The following is a 22937-nucleotide window of genomic DNA, read 5'->3' as shown; positions in this document are numbered from 1 at the left end:
ATTACAAAGAAATGCTTCGATCGGCAAAGGAATGCGAAGACCGCTTAAATATTAAAAACAGGACTCTAAATTCTGATTTGATGGAGACGGACGTGAAAGCACAGGGGAACATCTGGAGAAATTTCAGAAGCGCTCGCTCGCTGCTGTCGTTATGGCGCGGTCGGGAATCTTCCGGAGGGAAGACCTCAAAATCCCCGGCTTTGCCTGCTATTGGCGACCGAGATTGAGGTCGAATCGTTCGTACAGAGATTGCACTCAGTACTTGGTGTCGGAGAGCTGATTCGGAGGCTCGAAGCTTTCGGATGACTCAGAGACGGTTTGTGATCGGGCATGGCAGGGAGAGTTTTTCTTCCTTCTCCCGTCTGCGTGAGATGAGGGACATTTGAGAGACTTTGAACTTTTACTGTGCACATGGGCTTCTTCATCAAGTTACAGTATTGTTGCACTATTGTAACTATATGCTATAATTATGTAGTTTTGTCAGTTTTTTTCAGTCTTGGCTTGTCCTGTGTTTTGTGATATCACACCGGAGGAAATATTGTATCATTTCTTAATGCATGCATTACTAAATGACAGTAGAAGAGGACTGCATGTCTTCATAATCTAATAAATTGGGAGGTGAATTGATGCAGGATAGCTGAACGTGAATGAAAGAAAGACAAGCATCAGATGCAATGTTATATATGTGTGAAAGAGAGAGAGAGAGTCAGACCGACAGACTGACAATACACAGGCTGCAACGGCCACTTCACAGAACCACATGACATTTACCTCTCCCTCACTGACCGAGTTTCTTTCTCGTACCCACAGGAAAAAACAAACTGCAATCAACTATGATATTCCCTCCTGTCGAGGCACCAGATCAGCCGCTCCTGTCTGACACAGAAGGTATGTTACAGAGCACAGAGACACCGACAGCTCATCAGTTCCACAGTTTCACACAGCAGAGATATTCAGATCCAGTCCCACACTGAACCCAAGACCCCGACACAGGTCACCAATACAACGGTTACACTGAACCACAGATGGGTAATATTCCCATTGTATTCTGTACCAGTATCTTACAGGTAGAGACACAGACCAAGTCCCCAAATACTCACTGGGGCTGGCAGAGTCAGTGTGGATTCAGGATTGGACAAACAGACGTTTAATTGAGAACTGATGAATGTGGTATTGGAAGAACCTAAGAAAGGATCGGATAAGCACATGGGGTTCGGGACACTATGCCTGTGTGAGAATTAGTCAGCAGGTGAAGGTCAGATAGAGGAAGTAAATGGAACACGTTCAACATTTAGGTGACTCAGAGTTTGTGGCTGAGACCCCAGCTGTTCATAGTCTACATTGGCGATTTGGATGTGAGGACCAACTTTATTATATCCCTATTGGCTGTTGTACAGAGCTGAAAGGCAAGGTTTGAGAAGGACGCAGCGAGAGTTTGGGGATGCAGACAGAAGTGACGGACTGAAGATGTGGCAGACAGACAGAATATGGGGGAATGCGAGGCCATTCATTCCCAGAGGAACAAACTAGAAAATCCACATTTACATGGGGACAGAGTGACCGGTTCATAGGGACCTGACAGTCCTTGTCAACAAATCACTAATAGTTAACATTCAGGTATAGCAAATAATTAGGGAGCCAAATGATATTCTGTGCCGTGATACAGGAGGATTGGAGAAGAGGTATAGAGATGTCTGACTGGGAGGGTCCTACAGGGTGTGGTGAGAATGTACGTTGAATATTAGTTCCAGGTTTTGCCGCATTTCCTTGGGAAAGTTATCCCTATTGAAGAGAGGGTGCGGAGACTATTCCTCACACTGACAGGTCTCGTTCCTGGGAGGACACACTTGCTGCGTGCGGGGAGACTGAGTCTGTATTCTCCGGAATTGTGAGCAGAATTGCTGGCTTATTTCAGATCATTCAGACCAATTGCAGGGAGAATGTTTCCCCTGAATGATAATTTTAATACCATGTGTCACAGCCCCAGAATGAAGGAATGGATATTCAGGAAGGAGTGGAAAGCAAATGTCCTTAATCAGTGATTGTTTCTCCAGTTAAAACATACAACACTGCAGGAAAGGAGAAGGCTATTTGGTCTGTGATGTTGGGCTGACGTAATTAAGCCTCATTAAACTAATCCCTCTGCCTGAATGCACATTGAATATTATTTCCAGGTCAAATCACAGTTCCTCACACTGACTTGACTGCTTCAAGAGATAGCAAGCTGTCTGTGTGAGGGGAGAGTGAATGAGCTAGGCCTGTATTTTCTGGAATTGTGAGGAGAATTGATGGATTCTTCCAGATAATTCGGACCGATGGCTGGGAGGACGTTTCCCCTGAATGAGAATTCTATTACCATCGGTCACAGACTCAGAATGAAGGAACTGATATTCAACATGAAGTGGAAAATAAATTTCCCTCATCAGTGATTATTTCTCCAGTTAGACATTGTAGGACAGGAAGAGACAATTCAGTCTGTGATGTTGGGTTGATATGATTAACCGATGATGCCTAATTATACTAATCACCCTGCCTGCGTGTTGTCTATATCCATCCTTTCTCTGTGTGTTTGTTTGTCTATCACAGAATCTGAAACACACCACTGCCTTCACTACCAAGCTAGAAATACATTCCAGAAACCGCAACTCTCGGCTTTGTTTTATATTAAACATTTCTCCGCAGACCTCCTTTGAACATTTTCCTCTCTCACCTTAACTGCGTGTCCTCTGTTATACGGAATTTTGATATTGTGAGAAAGATCACAGTTGCCTACCGCATTTATGACTCTTATAGGCCTCTCTATCTCCCCTTGGTAGCTGCCATTCTGGAAAGAATAACACAAGTTCTTGCAAATCCTCCTTATAGATCTCCTCCCTATAAACCTCTTCTTTCCCCTCTCCAAAGCCCTGGCCTCCTTCTTGTAATGGGGTGACTGCAAACTCCAGATGCAACCTAACCAGAGATTGATAAAGCTGTAACATCACTTCCTTTTATGACAATAATGATCCTCTCAGTTCTCCCCTTGGCTCCCACCACTCCGGAAAGAACAATCCAACTTTGTGCAACTCCACCTTCTAGATCTCCTCCTAAAGGTCCTCATTACAACCTCTCCTATGCCTTTTCCAAATCCTCGGCATTCATCTGATATGGAGCGACCGAAACTAAATGCAATACCCCACATGCAATCTGACCAGAGTTCCATAGAAAACCAGAGTTTTCCGGTCAAGAGGAACCTACGGGTGGGCTGAGTCTGCGATGTCCCGACAAGCAATAGGTGGGAGAACTGCTGGAGGATGCTTGTTCTGCACCCGGACAGATGGATACAGTGATCAGCCGAAGTGAATGGCCACAGCACTTCCTCCCTCGAACACAAGGAGCTGGACTCCCGTCGTGGACTGAGAGGTTCATACACAGAGCCAGACGTAAGATCACCCACCTCCCCACCACAGGCCGTGGAGAAATCTGTGGGACCACATTGCGATTTCCTCCCCCTATCCAGACAGGTAAATGTGGCAGCCCACACCCCTGTAGCCACGTCCACCTTGACCTTGGCGGAAAGCATCCTGATATCATGGCTTGGTACAGCAAAATACTCCTCCTGTGACTGTGAGAAACTGCAGAGGGTTACGACCACATCTCAGCATGTCACGGAAACCAACCTCCCCTCCGTGGACTCTGTCTTCACTTCCCACTGCCTTGTAGAGCAGCCAGTATAATCACTCACCCCAGACATCCTGTCTCCCCTCTAACCGGACAAAAGAGAACAAAGCCTGAAAGCTCACACTGCCAGGCTCACGGACAGTCTGTTATAAGGACAATGATTACGTTTTATAATATTCTTATGCGATAAGAATATCCCTACTATAACTAGATGGACTCGACCTCAATGTACTGGATTAGCATCTTGCACCTTATTGTCCATCTGGCCAGTGATGTAGTGGCATCCGCACTGGACTTCGGGGGAGGAATGATCCTGGATTAGAATCCAACCATCTTCTTCCAAAACAGACACAAATGCTGGAGAAACGCTCTCTCGGTCGACATCTCTCTCATAGGACACGAATATATATATATTTTTTACTTCTTTTATGTCTGTTTTTTTTATCTTTAATGTGTTTCTGGGACAGGTAAAGGCTGCGATTTACAGCCTGGAGATGGTTTGAGTGATCCAGCGCTTTGCTGGCTCCGAGAAGATTCTGTGACAGGAGCGCACACTCGGACGACCTCGATGAGAAGAAACTTTGAGTCGTGGCGGGAACCGCTGTTCGACTCCGTATTGCCGTTTAACAAGTTGCCGTCCGGTGCGCCACAATATCGTTATTGTTTAACTGCACTGCACTTTATCTCTTTATCTGAGGCAGTTATACTCGATTCTGCGTTCTGTTATTGATTTACCTTGTTCTACCGCAGTGCACAGTGTAGTGTTCTGATTGTTGTGTACGGTACTCAAGACAAGACTGTCACTGTACCTCGGGACAGGTGTCAACAATAAACCAATCTTGCAAGGTACATCAAGGCGCATTGATCTTCTTGTCTGCCATTGCTGGTTTATTCCAGATTATTTAGAAGCTCGGGATTAATAGACTGTTATCCGCTACCCTCCCAGGTGTTTAAGCACATGTATCCCACTGCCTCACTGCCAGGACTGTGAGTGGTGACAGGAGTGGCTGACGAAACAAGGATCCTTCCTACAACACCTGAACCTGAACCCCTAAACTTGAACCCCACACGCTTCTTCCTGATGTGCTCCTTCCCTTCTCTAGTCTGCAGGTCACCCTTGGACAATGAGTAGCAGATGCTGAACCTACCCCACCCCCTCCACCATGGGAGCATTCCCCAAAAAAGGGAGACAGCATGGTCTCCATCGTCCATCCATCCTGATTGGTTCATCCTCATTCAATCAGTTTTCTGGTGCCCCACCTTATTTACAATCAAATTCCAGACTTACTACCCCATTAAACATTTAATGACCATGCAGGAAGAGTTCAGCTTGATTTTAGAATAGGTTAAAAGTGAACAAAGGTATGCAAGTCAACAAAATGGTGAAGGCCTGTTTTTATTGACACGCCTGTCATTATTGGTTGGAGAAGGTCAACAGCAGCTCCATGAAACATTCCGGTTTCCACTTGGAATACAGTTATGCAATTCCGATCTTCCTAAGGTGACTTTCAAAATGTACAGGTAAGATTTACCAGGATGTTGCCTGTCCCAAGGTTTATAAACAGAGTTTAGAGTTTCAACAATCATGGGCTTTTATTGGAATGCTCGGGGCTGAGAGGAATCTTGATAGAACTTGATAAAATTATGGAGAAATTATCATGTAGACCGGGGTTGCCAACTTTTTTTTTCTTAACAGCCAAAACCATTAACCAAGGAGTTTGTGATCATGCAGGGGATGGGAGGGAGAGTTCAAGAAGAGTGGGGCAAGTTTTTCTGTCGATTTTCCCCAGTAATCAATATCATCCTGTAACCCAAGACTATCCTACCGATGGACATGGCCACCATATATTATGTTATCTGCAATCTGTTTAGATTGGTTCCCATTGTCATAAAGTTATCTGGAAACATTTGTGCATTATTCTGTGTCTTTACTACATTGACTTTCACAACGTAGATAAATGAGCATAATGTCACACTGAAGTAAAGTGGGAACATATGCCTTGTATCAACAGATGCAGAAACAATTACTGAAACAGATAAGAATGTCATGAATGCATCTGTCCTTGCATTCCATCATTGACAACTTACTGGCCTTTGCAGAATGGAAGCACCTATGTACTTGAACAAAAAATCCTACAAAAAGTAAAGGATACAGCCTAATCAGTCAGCGATAAAGGCCTCCCAGCTATTCTGCACATCTACATGAAGTGCTATGGCAGGAAAGCTGCCGCTGTCAACAGGAACACCTAACATCAAGGACAGGTTCAGAAACAGTTACCACCCTTCAACCATCAGGCTCTTGCACCAAAGGGGATAACTTTACTCAACTTCACCTCGTCCATCAGTGAAATGTTTCCTGAACCAATTGATACATTTTCAAGAGCTCTTCATCTCATGTTTTCAATATTCAGCACGTTTTTATTTATTATGATCATCTCTTCATTTTGTATTTACACAGTTTGTTGTCTTCTGCATTCTGGTGAACACCTTAGTTGGGCGGTCTTTCATTGATTTGGTTATGATTGTTATTCTATTGATATGCAAGAAAGTAAATCTCAGGATTGTTTATGGTAACATATATGTGGTTTAATAATAGAATTTACTTTAAAATTGGAAAAAAAATAACTTGTTTATCAAAAAGATGTAGGAAATGTAGAAGAAAGACTGCATGGATAATTATGCATTTTTTACTTAGATTACCCCACTGTCCCAGATTCCCCACCACCATCCCCACCCCATCAATACATTGAATGGAATAATACATGCATGACCATAATCCAGTATCTTCTGTATCAACTCTTTTCCATCTTCCTGCTTTCTCTGTTCCGTTTATCTTCTGCACTTAGACAGGACGTACTTACAGGGTGTCAGCTCTATCAGCATCTCACGTAGCTGTCTGTGGATCAGGGCAATTGATGATGAGAAATGGGTGAAGAAACATGGTTAATTTGCACTCGTAGGCTCATGACCTCCAGCCAGACAGCAGAGAGCTTTCCTCCACTCACCATCATCCACAGAAATCCATCACTTAACACCAAGAGAATCCCCTTCCTTCACACCAAGACCCACATCCCCAAAACACTGCGAGACTTAATTGCTTCCAAATCAGATTATTCATGTTCCTCATTAATCACCAACCAACTTTTCCCTCACCAGAGCAAATCACCTTCCAAAACACTAGAGAACACCCCTCCCTCACGGTTCATGGAAATCTCCCTGTGTGTACACCAGGGGAATCAACTTCCACATCACACCAAGGAATCCTGTTTTCCAAACCTGTGAAGATCCCTCACTCTGCATACAAGACTATCCTTTCCTCTGTAATCAGACACAAATCTTTGTTGGAACAAACCAACTCACACAAATAGTACCTAAAATAATTCACTAAATTAATCACAGTCTGTCAGTGCAGGGATTACACTCGTGTGACGTAATGGCTTGTTCAAAAGCTTTATTTTTAAATCTGTTGAAATCTGTCACTTTGGAGTGGCTAAGTGGTACTTCAAATCACAGACTTAATATTTTGTTCATAGAGATCGTCTGTGGTGTCTGGGGTCAAATCGCTGGATGGACAAAATGTCTGAAATGTGGGTTAGGTACGGCACTGTGCAGAAAATATTGTACACGGTCATTGCCGTCACTGGAGTTCCTGGTGAGTGAGCAGAGCAAGTCATGTTTGGGGTGTCCGTGTGTTAGATGGAGCAAACCTGTTTATAATAATTTTAAAAACTAGATGTAATTTAACTCCTTCTTACGGAATATGTATTCCAATTTCCCTTGACTCGGGAGAAAACAGATCTCCATCTCAAACCAATTATTCAGAAAAAAAAACAAGGGAGTATTTCCTACTCCCTCAATATAGCAAATTCCATAAACCCCATCCCCAGAAAAAAAAACAAGGGAGCATTTCCTACTCCCTTAATATAGGATATCCCATAAGCCCCTCCAGACAGGTAAATTAATTTTCCTACATCAGACTGCCTTTCTCATTGCAATGTATTCTTGTCTCTCAAATAGAGCCACACTTGTCTTCCCCATACCTTTCTGTTTCCTTTATACTTCCAACAAAGGTTCTTTGAGATGAAGCATTAAGTCTGGTTGTCCTTCCCAGTGCTGCCTGTTCTGAAGGGTGTTTCCAGTTTTTTTTTGTGTGCATTCTCACCCATCTTTCTACACCACAGGAAATCCAAAATTCAAAAGAGTTGGATTCCCATCAATAGCCCACCCATAACTGCATATTGCATTTGCAAATCCAGTAGAACTGTAATTTCCTTTACACAAATTGGGAGATAATTGTCCCTCCAAAATTGAAGGAAACACTTCAACTAGTACACAGATAACCTCCTACTCTGCAAATCAGAGGAACCTAATCTGCTCAAAGTGAAGGGGAAACCATGCCATCACAGATACACTAACAGCGGGAAGTGGCCGTTCACCTGCTCCATGTGTGTGAAGAGGCTCATTCAGTTAACCCACCTTGTGATGCTCCGGTGAATTCACAATAAATAGAGGCCACATTTCTGTCCGGAGTGAACAAAGAGTTTTACTCAATCATCCCAGCTGCTGCAACAGCAGCAACTTCACATCAGGGAGGAAGTTCAAATCAGCTCTATGTCAAATGTTTAACCATCACGGTGACTGAAGGCAGCTGCAGGTTCATGAGGAACTGTTACTGTCAGATTCTGCAGTTCTTGCGGCTGCTCATCGCACCCAGGACTGAACCCCGGTCACTGAGCATTGGAGGAGTCCGTTCTGCTGATGTTAGCCTTAAACTAGACTGGTGTTTAATATTCTGGATCTGTGAAAGATAAAACAGTTCTATATTCACTCCCGTGTCTCAGGTACTTGCTGTCTCTACCACATTCACAATGTACACTAGAGAGGCCACTCGGCCCATCTGGTCCCTGCCAATGTTTCACGTTCCATATCAGTATATCAATATCTATCCCTGTCGTTCCCCTCTCACTCTCCCTGTGATGACAGTTTACAACTAGTCACCACCCCGTGGGATAGGAAATTTCCCTTGAATATTATGGAATCATGGAAATTTACAGCACATTACAGACCCTTTGGGTCCGTTATTCCGACCATGTAACTTACTCTAGAAACAGCGAGAATTATCCTATCGCATAGGCCTCTATTTTCCTAATCTCCATGTACCTATCTAAGAGTCTCTTAAAAGACCCTGTTGTATCCACCTCGACCACCGTTGCTGGCAGTGCATTCCACACACACTACTCTTTGTTTAAAAAACTTAGCTCTGACATCTCATCTGTACCTACTTCCAAGCAGCTTAAAACCATGTCCCTCATGTTAGTCATTTCAGCCCTGGGACAAGCCTCTGGCTATCTACCCGACCAATGCTTCTCATCATCTTATACACCTGCATGAATTTCCTGCATGATTTTCTCCAGACTGAATAAGACAATGAGCTCACTGTGGTTTTGCCGTTCCCCAGGGCTCTGGACTAAGGTGGTTAAACTCCTTCTTTCCTGCTCTTTTTAACTTTTTGGGCCGTTTTCACTAATTTCAAACGACTGTGCCATCGACAGCTGGGTTGTTGCAATGCACTGCTGAAGTCTGACAGCAGACTAGAGAGTGAATCTTCGATGGACCAGAGTCAGACCCCAAGGGTTGCCAGCCTGAGTCAGGGGTTTGGGGTTCCAGAAAGAGATGGGACCGAGAGTTTACAAGGAGGGGGGAGAAGAGGAATCAGATCAGCTGGATGTGGCTACAAATGAAAGATCAAAAACATTTGGAAGCTGGTTGATCAAAAAAAAAGTGGTTAATTTCTGCAAAATACTGGTGGAAATCAACAGATCAGGCAGTCAATGTGGAGAGGAACAAATAAGCAACGGTTAGGCCGAACCCCTTCAGCATGCATTGGCTGTGTACACCTCTGCTTAGTTGCTGCCTGAACTGCAGAGTTCCTCCAGCATTTTGTGTGAATGTGTCCACATCTCCTGTAACAGCAGAATCTCTTGTGTTTTATATCTGCAGTTGTAAGAACGTTCTACTTTGGCATTAAACATGCGGAACGTTTGCTGATGTTAAGTGTAATGTTTTATGGGAGCTGCATTCTGTGTTAAACGAGCTGCTGAGTTTTCTACACACAAAAACTGAGGTATGTACTTGAACCGTTGCTTGCAGAAACTTTCAATGGCACTGTGATTAGCTTGAACACTGAGGCGTAACACTTTTCGGGGTCGCTGAAGCACCGATCGAATGCGCAGGCGTCAGGGTTGCGGATGTCCCGAATATCACGCATGCGCAGTACACAAAAGGCCTCGGATATCGCTGCCGGTGAGTGTTTCTCCGTGCGCCCGTTTTCACTACCGACTGAGGGGCAATTGCTGTGACTCCCGGAAACTGTGCCCCGCGATCCCGGGACAGTCCTGTTCTCTTCTCTCTCTCTCATCCCCACGATCCCCTGCACGGACCCCGGGGAGCTTAGGCTGATGAGGGAATGGGAACCGATGGATCTCTCAGACAGAGCTTAGCTCCAGCTATCAAAGGGTTAGGAACTCGGAGAAAGGGAACAAAATCTTTTACATCGCCAGTTCTGATAATCACCTTTATTTTACCTCCAATCACAAACAAGAGACATTCTGCAGATGCTGGAAACCCAAGCAACACACACAAAATGCCGGAATTCTGCATTAGTACACTTTTCCACAGATGCTGCCTGGCCTGCTGAGTTCCTCCAGCATTTTGTGTGTGTTGCTTGTTCTACCTCCTCTTGTTCCAGACCTTTCTACCCGTGAGGACATGTTTTGACCCATTCACTCTGTGAAGATAATGATATCAAACACCTTTGCCCTGGGCAACAAATAGCTTTCACATCACAAATGTGACTACTGCGCTTCCCTTTATATTCACTGGCATTACTGCACCATCAATGAGTTCACCACAGTCAGTCATTTGGCGGAGGCTTCAGGGGAAATATTTATGTACAATACAGAAACTGTGTGTATTGCGGTGATGCAAAAGCTTCTGTATACTTCCAACAAATCCTCAAAGCAATGTATAACTTCCTTGTTTATGCTTAGAGCCTTTTTCAGGTGTATAAGATGATGAGGGGCATTGATCGTGTGGATAGCCAGAGGCTTTTTCCAGGGCTGAAATGGCTCACATGAGGGACATAGTTTTGAGCTGCTTGGAAATAGATACCGAAGGGATGGCAGGGGTAAGTTTTTTACACAGAGAGTGATGGGTGTGTGGAATGCACTGCCAGCAGTGGTGGTCGAGGCAGATACAATAGGGTCGTTTAACAGCCTGTTAGATAGGTACATGGAGCTTAGAAAAATAGAGGTCTGTGTGCTAGGGAAATTCTAGGCAGTTTCTAGGTAAGTTTCATGGTTGGCAAAACATTGGGCTGAATGGCCTGGAATATGCTGTAGATTTCTATGTTCTATGTTGAACAGTGAAATAACTGGCTATCCTACAATCCTCTGATAACTCTCCCGGCACAAAGGATGATTTAATTATCTCTGCTAGGGCCCTGACGATTTCTGCACTTGCCTCCTGTAGGGTCCGAGGGAGCACCTTGTCATGCCCTGGAGATTTATCCACCCTAATCTGCCTCAGGATAGCAAACATCTCCTCTTCATTAATCTGTACAGGGTCCATGATTTTAATGCCGCTTTTCCACACCCTCACTGACACTGTGTCCATCTCCTGAGTAAATAAGATGAAAAAAATATTTAAGATCTCCCCCATCTGCTTTGGTTCCACACGTGGATTGCCATTCCAGTCTTCCAGAGGACCAACTTTGTGCCTTGCAATCCTTTTGCTCTCAATCTATCTCTAGAATCCGCGAGGCTTATCCTTCGTCTTTTCTGTGAGGGCAATCTCATGCTTTCTTTTAGCCATCCTGATTTATTTCCTCCTTGTTCTCTTGCATTTCTTATACTCCATAAGAATCTACCTGCCTATCCCTGTTATGCAACTCCATTTTGTGCTTCACCAGGTTCTCAATATCTCTTGAAAACCAAGAGATACAGTTTCCAACTTTACCTTTTATTCTGACAAGCACATACCCGCCTTGTACTCTCAAAATTTTGCTTTGAAGGCCTCCCATTTACCAAGCACACCTTTGCCATAAAGCAGCCTGTCACAATCCACAGTTGCCAGATCCTAGTGTCATAATTCCAGTGTTGTTCCATGCCGTGAACACATCTGCCTTTCCTACGCTGCTCCCTGTATTGAAATATACAGGGCTCAGCATATTCACTGCGCCATGCTCAACGTTTTTCATTCCTGACTTTGTCTGAGGACTGAACAACATCTGTCTCCACAACCCCTCTACTATCTGTTCTGTTATTCAGGCTCCCATTCCCCTTGCAACTTTAATTTAAATAACCCCTTCCCCCAGCTCCCACCATGCAACTCCATCACCCCTTTGTGCTTCTTCTCCCAGGTCAATAAAAAGGAGGTGCATACCAGGTACAGGCAGATAGGAACAAATGGGGTACTTATGAAATACAGGAAATTCAAGTTAAAATAAAAGAAGGCATGAGGTTGCCCCAGCAGACAAGATTTAGGAGACTCCTCAGGGATTCTACAGACATGTTAAGAGCAAAAAGATTGCAAGGGGAAAGTTAATCCGCTGGAAGATCAGAATGATAATCCATATGAGGAGACCAAGTAGATGGGGGAGATAGTTTTTTTGCATCCGTATTTGCACAGGAGTTGGACACAGAGTCTATAGAAGTGAGGCAAAGCAGCATCAACTTCATGGACCCTGTACAGATTACAGAGGTGGAGGTGTTTGCTGTCTTAAGGCACATTACCGTGGATAAATCACCAGGGCCTGACAGGTTGTTCCCTAGGACTCTGCGGAAGACAAGTGCAGAAATTGTCGGGGCCCAAGCACAGATATATAAATCAACCTTAGTGACAGGTGAGGTACTGGAGGATTGGAGGACAGCCAATGTTGTTCTGCTGTCCAAGAAAGGCTCTAAAAATAAACCAAGAAATTGTACTTTGGTGAGCTTGACATCAGTAGGGGAAGGTTATTGAAATGTATGTGCAGGAACCAGATATATAAGTATTTGGAGAGATGTGGACTGATTAAGGATAGACAGCATGGCGTTGTGCATGGTAGGTCATGTCTAACCAATCTTATAGAGTCTCTCGAGGAAGTTATCTGGAAAGTGGACGAAGGCAAGGCAGTGGATGTTGTCTACATGGACTTTAGCAAGGCACTTGACAGAGTCTCATATGGGAGGTTGGTCAAGAAGGTTCAGTCACTCAGCATTCAAGATGAGATAGTAAATTGAATGAGACACTGTCTTTGGGAGAAGCCAGACTGTGGTAGCAGATGGTTGCCTCTCTGACTGGAGGCCTGTGACTAGTGGTGTGCCACAGGGATCAGTGCTGGATCTGTTGTTTGTCATCTATATCAGTAATCTGGATGATAACATGGTTAGCTGGATCAGCAAAGTTGTGGCTGACTCCGAGATTGGTGGTGCAGTGGACAGTGAGGAAGACTATCATGGCTTGCAGTGCGATCTGGACCAGCAGTGGACAGTGAGGAAGACTATCATGGCTTGCAGTGCGATCTGGACCAGCTGGGAAAATGGTTTGAGAAATGGAAAATGGAATTGAATGGAGACAAGTGTGAGGTGTTGCACTTTGGTAGGACCTACCAAGGGAGGACTTTCACAGTGACTGTTCAGGCATGGAGGAGTGTTGTAGAAGAAAGGGATCTGGGAATACATGTCCTTAATTCACTGAAAGTGGTGTCACAGTTAGATACGGACAGAAAGAAAGATTTCAGCCCATTGGCCTTCATGAACCAAAGTAGTGACAATGATAGATCTTTATACTTTATACTTTATCCTTCATTGTTGCCAAACAATTGGAACTAGAACGAACAATCATCACAGCGATATTTGATTCTGCGCTTCACACTCCCTGGATTACACATATTAAATATTAAAAATAGTTAAAATTAGTAAATATTAAAAATTTAAATTATAAATCATAAATAGAAAATAGAAAAATGGGAAGTAAGGTAGTACAAAAAAAACGAGAGGCAGGTCCGGATATTTGGAGGGTACGGCCCAGATTCGGGTCAGGATCCGTTCAGCAGTCGTATCACAGTTGGAAAAGAGCTGTTCCCAAATCTGGCCATACGAGTCTTCAAGCTCCTGAACCTTCTCCCGGAGGGAAGAGGGACGAAAAGTGTGTTGGCTGGGTGGGTCATGTCCTTGATTATCCTGGCAGCACTGCTCCGACAGTGTGTGGTGTAAAGTGAGTCCAAGGACGGAAGATTGGTTTGTGTGATGCGCTGCGCTGTGTTCACGATCTTCTGCAGCTTCTTTCAGTCTTATGGATGTTGACTTGTAGAAGATATTGGTGAGGCCTAATGTGGAGTCTTGTTTGCACTTGAGGTCACCTACCTACAGGAAAGATGTAAAAGAGGTTGAAAGAGTTCTGAGAAAATTCACAAGGATGCTGCCAGGTCTGGAGGACTTGGGTTATTGGGAAGGATTGAACAGATCAGGACTTTATTGCTTGGAATGTGGAAGATTGAGGGGAGATTTGATTGTGACAGAGGTGCACAGATAGGGTAAATGCAAGCTGGCTTTCTCCACTGGGATTGGGTGGGCTACAACCAGAAGCCATGGGTCAAGTGTGAAAGTTGAGATGGTAAGGGGAACATGAGGGGAAACTTCTTCACACAGACCGTCATCCAGGTGTGGAATGAGCAGCCAGCACACCCGGTGCCTGCAAGCTCAAGTTGAACATTTCAGAGGTTTGTACAGGTACCTGGATGGTAGGGGTATGGCAGTAGAAAGTTTAAGTAGCTCGGCACCAACCAGATGGGCCAAAGGGCCTGTTTCTGTATTGTATTATTCTATGACTGTGACAAGAACCTGAAATAATACAAAAACTCACTTTAAGTCCTTTTACCAGCTGTGCGGACCAACCATTCATCTCAGCAGGAATTGTTTATATGGTGTTAAAACTGTGGCACTTTAAGTTAGTAATACATGAAAGAAAATTCCAGCTGCACGTTAACAAAGGCTATTCGTGTGAGAGTGTTTCGGTTACTGTGGGGCCAGGCACCCATGTAGCTCAGTGGGAACAGGGAATAATACCAATGGAGAGAGTCAAACTGAGCCAGGTCACAGATTGGGGAGGGTAGAAACATAGAAAAAAAACTACCCCATAACACGGGCTCTCTGGCCCACAAAGCTGTGCCGAATATGGCCATACCTGAGAAATTACCTCTAATTTTCTGAGCTCCATATACCTGTCCAGGGGTCTCTTAAAAGGCCCTATTGTATCCACCTCTGCCACCGTTGCCAGCAGCCCATTCCACACACTCAGCACTCTCTGCGTAACAAAACATACCCCTCACATCTCCTCTGAACCCATTCTCATAGAGACAGAAAGAACATCAGAGAATTTGATGATCATTCCAGATACCAGCACTGTGCCCAGTTAGAAGATGATTTCTCTCTCCAACTTGGGTTGAACCTCACTGTAACAGTGTGATGTCAGATCACACCTTGACAACCCAAGTGATCTCATCTGAACTGTTGTCCTACACCCACTGATAGATTTTGTAAATCTTTTTACAGGTTAAAAGTGACAAGGAATTTGTCTATGGGAATCTCGAACATAACACGCCTGATTTGCTGTCTTGGTCCAGATATTTAACAAGTGGAGCAAGGGATTCACTCAATCATCCTTCCTGCTCAGACTGTGGGGAGGGATTCACTCGATCATCTGACCGACTGGCACGCCCGTCATTTCACAGGGGGGAACCCGTTCATCTGCTCAGACAGTGGGAATGGATTCAGTTGGTCATTTCAACTGAAGGTACATCAGCAAGTTCACACTGGGACAAGGACATTCACCTGTTCTGTGTGTGAGAAGGGATTCAGTCGGTCTTCCCACCTGTGGACACACCAGTCAGTTCATACTGGGCAGAGGCTGGTCATCTGCTGAATTTGTGGGGAAAGATTCACTCGGTCATCTGACCTAATGGCTCACCAGCGAGTTCACACTGGAGAGCAGCTGTTCACCTGCTCAGACTGTGGGAAGGGATTCACTCGGTCATCCACCCTACTGAGACACCAGTCAGTTCACACCGGGGAGCGGCCATTCACCTGCTCAGACTGTGGGAAGGGATTCACTTGCTCATCTAAACTGAAGGTACATCAGAGAGTTCACACTGGAGAGAGGCCATTCACCTGCTCAGACTGTGGGAAGGGATTCAGTTTGTCATCTCAACTGAAGATACATCAGCGATTTCACACTGGGGAGCGACCGTTCACCTGCTCGGACTGTGGGAAGGGATTCACTTCGTCATCTGAACTGAAGGGACATCAGCGATTTCACACCGGTGAGAAGCCGTTCACCTGCTCAGACTGTGGGAAGGGATTCACTCGATCATCTGACCTACTGGTACACACGTCAGTTCATACTGGGGAGAGGCCGTTCAAATGCTCAGACTGTGGGAAGGGATTCACTCAGTCATCTAAACTGAAGGTACATCAGAGAGTTCACACTGGGGAGAGGCCATTCACCTGCTCAGTGTGTGGGAAGGGATTTGCTCGGTCATGTCAACTGAAGGCACATCAGAGAGTTCACACCGGGGAGTGGCCGTTCACCTGCTCAGACTGTGGGAAGGGATTCACTTACTCATCTCATCTGAAGGAACATCAGCGAGTTCACACTGGGGAGAGGCCGTTCACCTGCTCAGACTGTGGGAAGGGATTCAGTCGGTCATCCCACCTACTTGTACACAAGTCAGTTCACACTGGGGAGAGGCCGTTCACCTGCTCAGTGTGTGGGAAGGGATTCACTCAGTCATCTCAACTGAAGGGACACCAGTCAGTTCACACTGGGGAGAGGCCGTTTACCTGCTCAGACTGTGGGAAAGGATTCACTCGGTCATTCCACCTACTGAGACACCAGCGACTTCACACTGGGGAGAGGCTGTTCACCTGCTCAGACTTTGGGAAGAGATTCTCTCAGCCAAATCAACCAAATGTGCATGACTGCGTTCACACTGGGGAGAGGCCGTTCCCCTGCTGTGAATGTGGGAAAGGATTCACTCAGTCATCTCACTTTATGTAACTCTCCCTTCAGCTAGCAGCTTAATATAGGGGGTGATAGCCCCCCAGCCCAGCCAAACTTAAGAAATCTCGTTTGGGTGGATGCTGCATGATGTCTCCTCTGTTACAAATCGGTACCATGAAATAACAAATGGTAAACAATATCTGATTAAATGATTGAACTTTATAATTCTTACTTTGACTGAGGCTGAGGAACTGGTGTAGGGGACAGGGTTTCAGATTTCAGGATCATTGGGATCTCTTCTGGGGCAGGTGGGACCTGTACAAGAGAGACGGGTTACACCTGAACTACAAGGGGACCGGTATCCTTATGGGGAGGTTTGTTAGTGCTATTGGGGAGGGTTTAAGCTCGATTTGCAGGGGGATGGGAACCAGAGTGCCAGAGCAGATAGTGGAGCGGGGGTGAAAATAAATGATGTTAAAAGCTCATGCAAAGCCACAATTAGAAGGGTTGTGAATGGTGGAAATAATCTCCTGAGGTGTGTCTATTTCAATGCAAGGAGTATTGTGTGGAAGGCAGACGAGCTGAGGGCATGGATTGACACATGGAATGACGACATTATAGCCATTAGTGAAACTTGGCTGCAGGAGGGATAGGACTGGCAGCTTAATGTTCCAGGGTTCTGATGTTTCAGACGTGATAGAGGCAGAGGAATGAAGGGTGGTGGGGGGTGCAGGTGGTAGCATTGCTAGTCAGGAAAATGTTACAGCAGTGCTCAGGCAGGACAGATTAGAGGGCTTGTCTATTGAGGCCATATGGGTGGAGCTGGGAAACAAGAAAGGTATGGCCACATAAATGGGGTTGTATTATAGACCACCCAGTAGTCAACGAGAATTGGAGGAGCATATCTGCAGAGAGATAGACAACTGCAGGAAGCAAAAATTAGTGATAGTAGGGGATTTTAATTTTCCACATACTGATTGGGTCTCCCATACTGTTAAAGGTCTACACAGGTTAGAGCTTGTAATATGTGTTCTGGAAAGTTTTCTAAATCAATATATGGAGGTACCAACTAGAGAGGATGCAATATTAGATCTCCCATTCGGAAATGAGTTAGGACTGGCGACGGGAGTGTGTGTAGGGGAGCACTTTGGTTCCAGTGATCATAACACCATTAGTTTCAACTTGATCATTGATAAAGATAGATCTGGTACTCGGTTTGAGGTTCTAAACTGGAAAAAGGCGAAATTTGAAGAAATGAGAAAGGATCCAAAAAGCATGGATTGGGACAGTTTGTTCTCTGGCAAGGATGTGATTGGTAAGTGGGAAGCCTTCAAAGGAGAAATTTTTGAGAGTGCAGACTTTATATGTTCCTGTCAGGATTAAAGGCAAAGTGAATAGGAATAAGGAACCTTGGTTGTCAAGGGATATTGGAGCTCTGATAAAGAAGAAGAGAGAGTTGTATGACACGTATAGGAAACAGGGAGCAAATAAGGTGCTAGAGGAGTATAAAAAGTGCAAAAAAAAACTAAGAAAGAAATCAGGAGGGCTAAAAGAAGACATGAGGTTGCCTTGGCAGTCAAGCTGAAGGATAATCCAAAGAGCTTTTACAGGTATATTAAGAGTGAAAGGATTGTAAGGGATAAAATTGGTCCACTTGAAGATCAGAGTAGTCGGCTATGTGTGAAGCCAAAAGAAATGGGGGAGATCTTAAATGGGTTTTTTGCGTCTGTAGTTACTAAGAAAACTGGCATGAAGTCTATCGAATTAAGGGAAACAAGTAGTGAGATCATGGAAACTGTACAGATTGAAAAGGAGGAGGTGCTTGCTATCTTGAGGCAAATTAGAGTGGATAAATCCCCAGAACCTGACAGGGTGTTCCCTCTGATCTTGAAGGAGACTAGTGTTGAAATTGCAGGGGCCCTGGCAGATATATTTAAAATGTCGGTATCTACGGGTGAGGTGCCGGAGGATTGGAGGATGGCTCATGTTGTTCTGTTGTTTAAAAAAGGATCTAAAAGTAATCTGGAAAATTATAGGCCGGTAAGTTTGACGACAGTAGTAGGTAAGTTATTGGAAGGAGTACTAAAAGATAGGATCTACAAGTATTTGGATAGACAGGGACTTATTAGGGAGAGTCAACATGGCTTTGTGCGTGGTAGGTCATGTTTAACCAATCTGTTAGAGTTTTTCGAGGAGGTTACCAGGAAAGTGGATGAAGGGAAGGCAGTGGGTATTGTGTACATGGACTCCAGTAAGGCCTTTGACAAGATCCCACATGGGAGGTTAGTTAGGAAAATTCAGTCGCTAGGTATACATGGAGAGGTGGTAAATTGGATTAGACATTAGCTCAATGGAAGAAGCCAGAGAGTGGTAGGAGAGGATTGCTTCTCTGAGTGGAGGCCTGTGACTTGTGGTGTGCCACAGGGATCAGTGCTGGGTCCATTGTTATTTCTCATCTATATCAATGATCTGGATGATAATGTGCTAAATTGGTCCAGGTGCAGGTCAGTAGGACTAGGCAGAAAAATGGTTCGGCAGAGCCAAGAAGGGCCAAAAGGCCTGATTCTGTGTGGTAGTGTTCTATGGTTCTATATGGTTAGTGAAGTAAACAAAAAAAAAGGGCCCACTCTCTCCATTCGCATCTTCTCATCTCTCCACAACAAAAGACCACGAAAATCCCTCTTCCAGACTCACAAGAAAGAACATTTCTCTCATTGGATGACCCCGCACTCCAAGACCCTGTTATCTCCAGTCATAACCTAAACATTGCTGCTACAGAGAAACCATTACCTCAGCAGTGAAACACTGCACAGAGGCCGTTACATTAGCAGTGGAACCTTACAGTATGTTACACTTGTGACACACTGCCGGGTTCACACTGGGGAGAAAGTTTCAATAAGCTGCATGCTGGATATTTGTCCATCACAGTTGCTGAATGCAATTTTGAGAGTGACTGTTGGTGCTGAACTCTGCAATTATTGCTGATGCTCACCACACCCAGTTCTGCACCCTGGTCACTGGGCATGGGAGGAGTTTCTTCTGCTGCATATTCACCTTTAGTGGAACTGGAGTTTAATATTCTGGATCTGAGACAAATAAATCAGTTTATTTTGCTGGACCCTGCCAGTGATTCAGTTCCATGACGGTCAATTTAAATCCTGCCCTGTTGTTCATCTCTCGCTCTCCCTGTGTTTATGGGTTCCGAACAGTCACCACTCTGTGGGTGAAGAGGTTTCCCTTGAATTTTCTGCAGACTGAAGAAGCCGAGCTGACTGCAGTTCTGTCTGAGATGTTCTTCGCCCTGAAATCTCTGGGCTGAGGAAGAATGGCATTGGTCGTTAACCTCCATAATGACGACTCATTTCCACATTGTGGGTCATTTTTCCTGCTTCTAAAGGGTTGTTAGAAAACACCACTGTCCTCTAAAGACTGAAAGCAGAATGGGAAACCATCTGTTGGATGTTCAATGAAGCAGGGTCAGAAACCAGAGGCAGGTCTGCACAGGGCAGAGTTTGGGGATCTTGACGACGGTCGGGGTAAGAACGTATGATGAGGAGAAGGGAATCAGCAGTGGGGCGTGGCAACGCATGACAGAGTAACAACATTTGGAAGCTGACTGAGAGAGAAAATCTTTCAGTTGTCTGACTGATCACACAAACAATGCCTGTGGTGAGGTGCTCCACTGGTTGAGGAACGTGTGTGTGGGGAATGGTTTTATCTATTGAGGGAGTTGTTCCTGCTTGTTTATCCTGTAATATTATATCTGGATGGTTATTATGGATTGTCCTATCTGAAATAATGTATTGATTATCATATAATTTGTAATATTTTGACTCTGAACTGGATCAGGCTTGAAATCTGATGCCTTTATGAAGTGATGGAGGGCCTTCATGAGTTTGTATTTTAAAGCAAGATTTTTGTGAATATTATTTGCCATTTGATTGTACCTTTGCAAGTAATCAGATTGAGTTAAACTGCTGCAGGATCCTGGAATGTGTTGGATTGTGTCTGGTTTCTCTTGGCATTTTCTGCACTTACTGCCTTGTTTTTATATGATTATGAAGACACGTAGTCCTCTTTTATTGTCATTTAGTAATGCATGCCTTAAGAAATGATACATTATTTCCTCCGGTGTGATATCACAAAACACAGGACAAACCAAGACTGAAAAAACTGACAAAACCACATAATTATAACATATAGTTACAAAGAGTGTAACAATACCATAACTTGATGAAGAAATCAGTGAGCACAGTAAAGTTCAAAGTTTCTCAAATGTCCCACATCTCACACAGACAGGAGAAGGAAGAAAAACTCTCCCTGCCATGCCGATCACAATCTGACTCTGAGTCATCCGAAAACTTCGAGCTGTGATCAGCTCTCTGACACCGAGTACTGAGCACCATCTCTGTCTGAACGATTCGACCTCCTCTCGGTCACCAAAAGTAGGCAAGGCCGGGGATTTTGAGGCCTACCCTCTGAAAGTTTCACGACCACACGGTAATGACAGCAGCAAATGGGCATTTCATAAATTTCTCCAGATGTTCCTCTGTGCTTTCACGTCCATTCTCCATCAAATCAGAGTTGTCCACGGCCCCTATTTAACAGATACAACATCATTTTTCACCGGAGGGCTGTGCACACGCCGGCGTGCCGCCATCTTCTCCTCCCGCCGTGTTCGTGCGTATTGCATGTATTCACATTTTTTTTTCCTTTTGTTAACCGGCTTGTCCTATATTTCTGCAAGGAACCCCTCTGTTTCTGGGAAGAGGTCTCCAACTCTCAGTCAGGTGCTCGAAGCTTCCTTGTCACCATCTCGTCTGCTCAGATCACTGGGATGTCTCCCATGGAGGGTCATACTCGTTCCACTGGTTAATGTTTTCTTCCATAGTGATGATTCATTTTTCTGAGTTGGCCCCTCATTTAAGTTTTCCGGTCTGTATTTCTTATCACGATGGCATAGACACACCTGGAGTGCTGAATTCTGTTCATTTTTGTTGAAAATATATACTTAGAAGTTTTATCTGACTTGTGTGATATTTTTTTCATGTGTGTTACTTCTCTTCCTCCTGTCCAAGGTAGTGTTAATCTAAGTGGGTTTGAGCGTAAATATCATTTCAGTTCTTATTTATCTTTAAATTTTACTGATTGAAATGGGACCAAGATATTTTTTATATAAAAAAAAGTCAATGTTGGTATTGATGAAATTGTTTATTGTCTTTGTTGTATTTGTTAACTATTGAGCTGTTTGGCAGGGTTTTTTTAAGCCTTGAACTAAATTTTGTCAAAGGTTTTCCCTATTTCGCACCACTTTCTATTTTCTTTGCTTGTGGATCTTCCAGGTATGTGGGTATCAACAGTCCCGATAAGGGGTCTTGGCCCGAAATGATGATACCCCTCCATAGATGCTGCCTGACATGCTGAGCCCCTCCAGCACTTTGTGTGTAGTTCTCTAGATTTCTACCATCTGCAGGTCCTCATGTTTCCCAGATACTTACATGCTTCTTGAAAGAACAAGCTGGTAGTGGGGTTGTGTGGATCTATTAGTAAGATATTAAATAAAATCATTAGAAAGAGGTGGCATAGGGTTGAAAGGTGTAGAATCTGTGGGTAGAATTAAGGAACAGCAAATGTCAAAAAAAAGCATCTCTGATGGGAATTGTTCCCCGGGGTGGGGTGGCGGGATTTTATTGAAAGGATGAAGATTGTATAAGGGGGCGAACAGGATGTTTGTCCCGGTGGGGACAGGAGGGGCTCATCTGTGGAAATGTCAGAGCCCACGGTGGTGGCGAGCAGAGGGATTCACCACATTGGGGGGCAAACACCGGCAGAATGTTAACCTGCAAGTGGGGACAATGGTCCGAGCAAAGTGACAATTATTTGGATTTTGTTGAGATTGTACCAGGAATATTGTGTAAAATCCGGCTCCCCACACTAACACGGGTTATACAGACCAAAGAACAAACTGCCGGAGGAACTCAGTGGGTCGGGCAGCATCTGTGGAGGGAAATGGACCGTCAACATTTCGGGCCAAGACCCTCCCTCTGGACTGAGAGTGGACGGGAAATAGTCAGAGAAAAGAGGTGAGGGGTGGGGACGGGGCAAGAGCTGGGGAGTGAGAAGTGTATCCAGGTGAGGGGGAGGTGGAAGGTGGAAATAGTAACAGGGGTGGGAGGTGAGTGGTTGGGGCAACACGGGGCTGCAGAAGATGGAAATTAATTCCACAGAGGATTAAC

At 44.6% G+C, this 22937-nt stretch overlaps 1 protein-coding gene across 1 annotated transcript; it reads left to right on the top strand.

The window, feature by feature from the left end:
• The first annotated feature begins 9941 nt into the window (after positions 1-9941).
• Positions 9942-21854, top strand: LOC140206770 (uncharacterized). The gene is made up of 2 exons (XM_072274979.1): positions 9942-9963; positions 15255-21854. The coding sequence occupies exon 2, from the start codon at positions 15661-15663 to the stop codon at positions 16756-16758; it is 1098 nt and encodes a 365-aa protein (XP_072131080.1). The 5' UTR covers positions 9942-9963; positions 15255-15660; the 3' UTR covers positions 16759-21854.
• The last annotated feature ends 1083 nt before the right edge of the window (positions 21855-22937 follow it).

Source organism: Mobula birostris, chromosome 13 (assembly GCF_030028105.1).
Source record: "Mobula birostris isolate sMobBir1 chromosome 13, sMobBir1.hap1, whole genome shotgun sequence".
Classification (NCBI taxonomy): Eukaryota; Metazoa; Chordata; class Chondrichthyes; order Myliobatiformes; family Myliobatidae; genus Mobula; species Mobula birostris.
The sequence above is the reverse complement of the archived record's forward strand: the minus strand, read 5'-3'. Positions and strand labels throughout refer to the sequence as shown.

Coding starts and splice junctions, on each gene's coding strand:
- LOC140206770 (XM_072274979.1), top strand. CDS start 15,661: ATGGCTCACCAGCGAGTTCACACTGGAGAGCAGCTGTTCACCTGCTCA.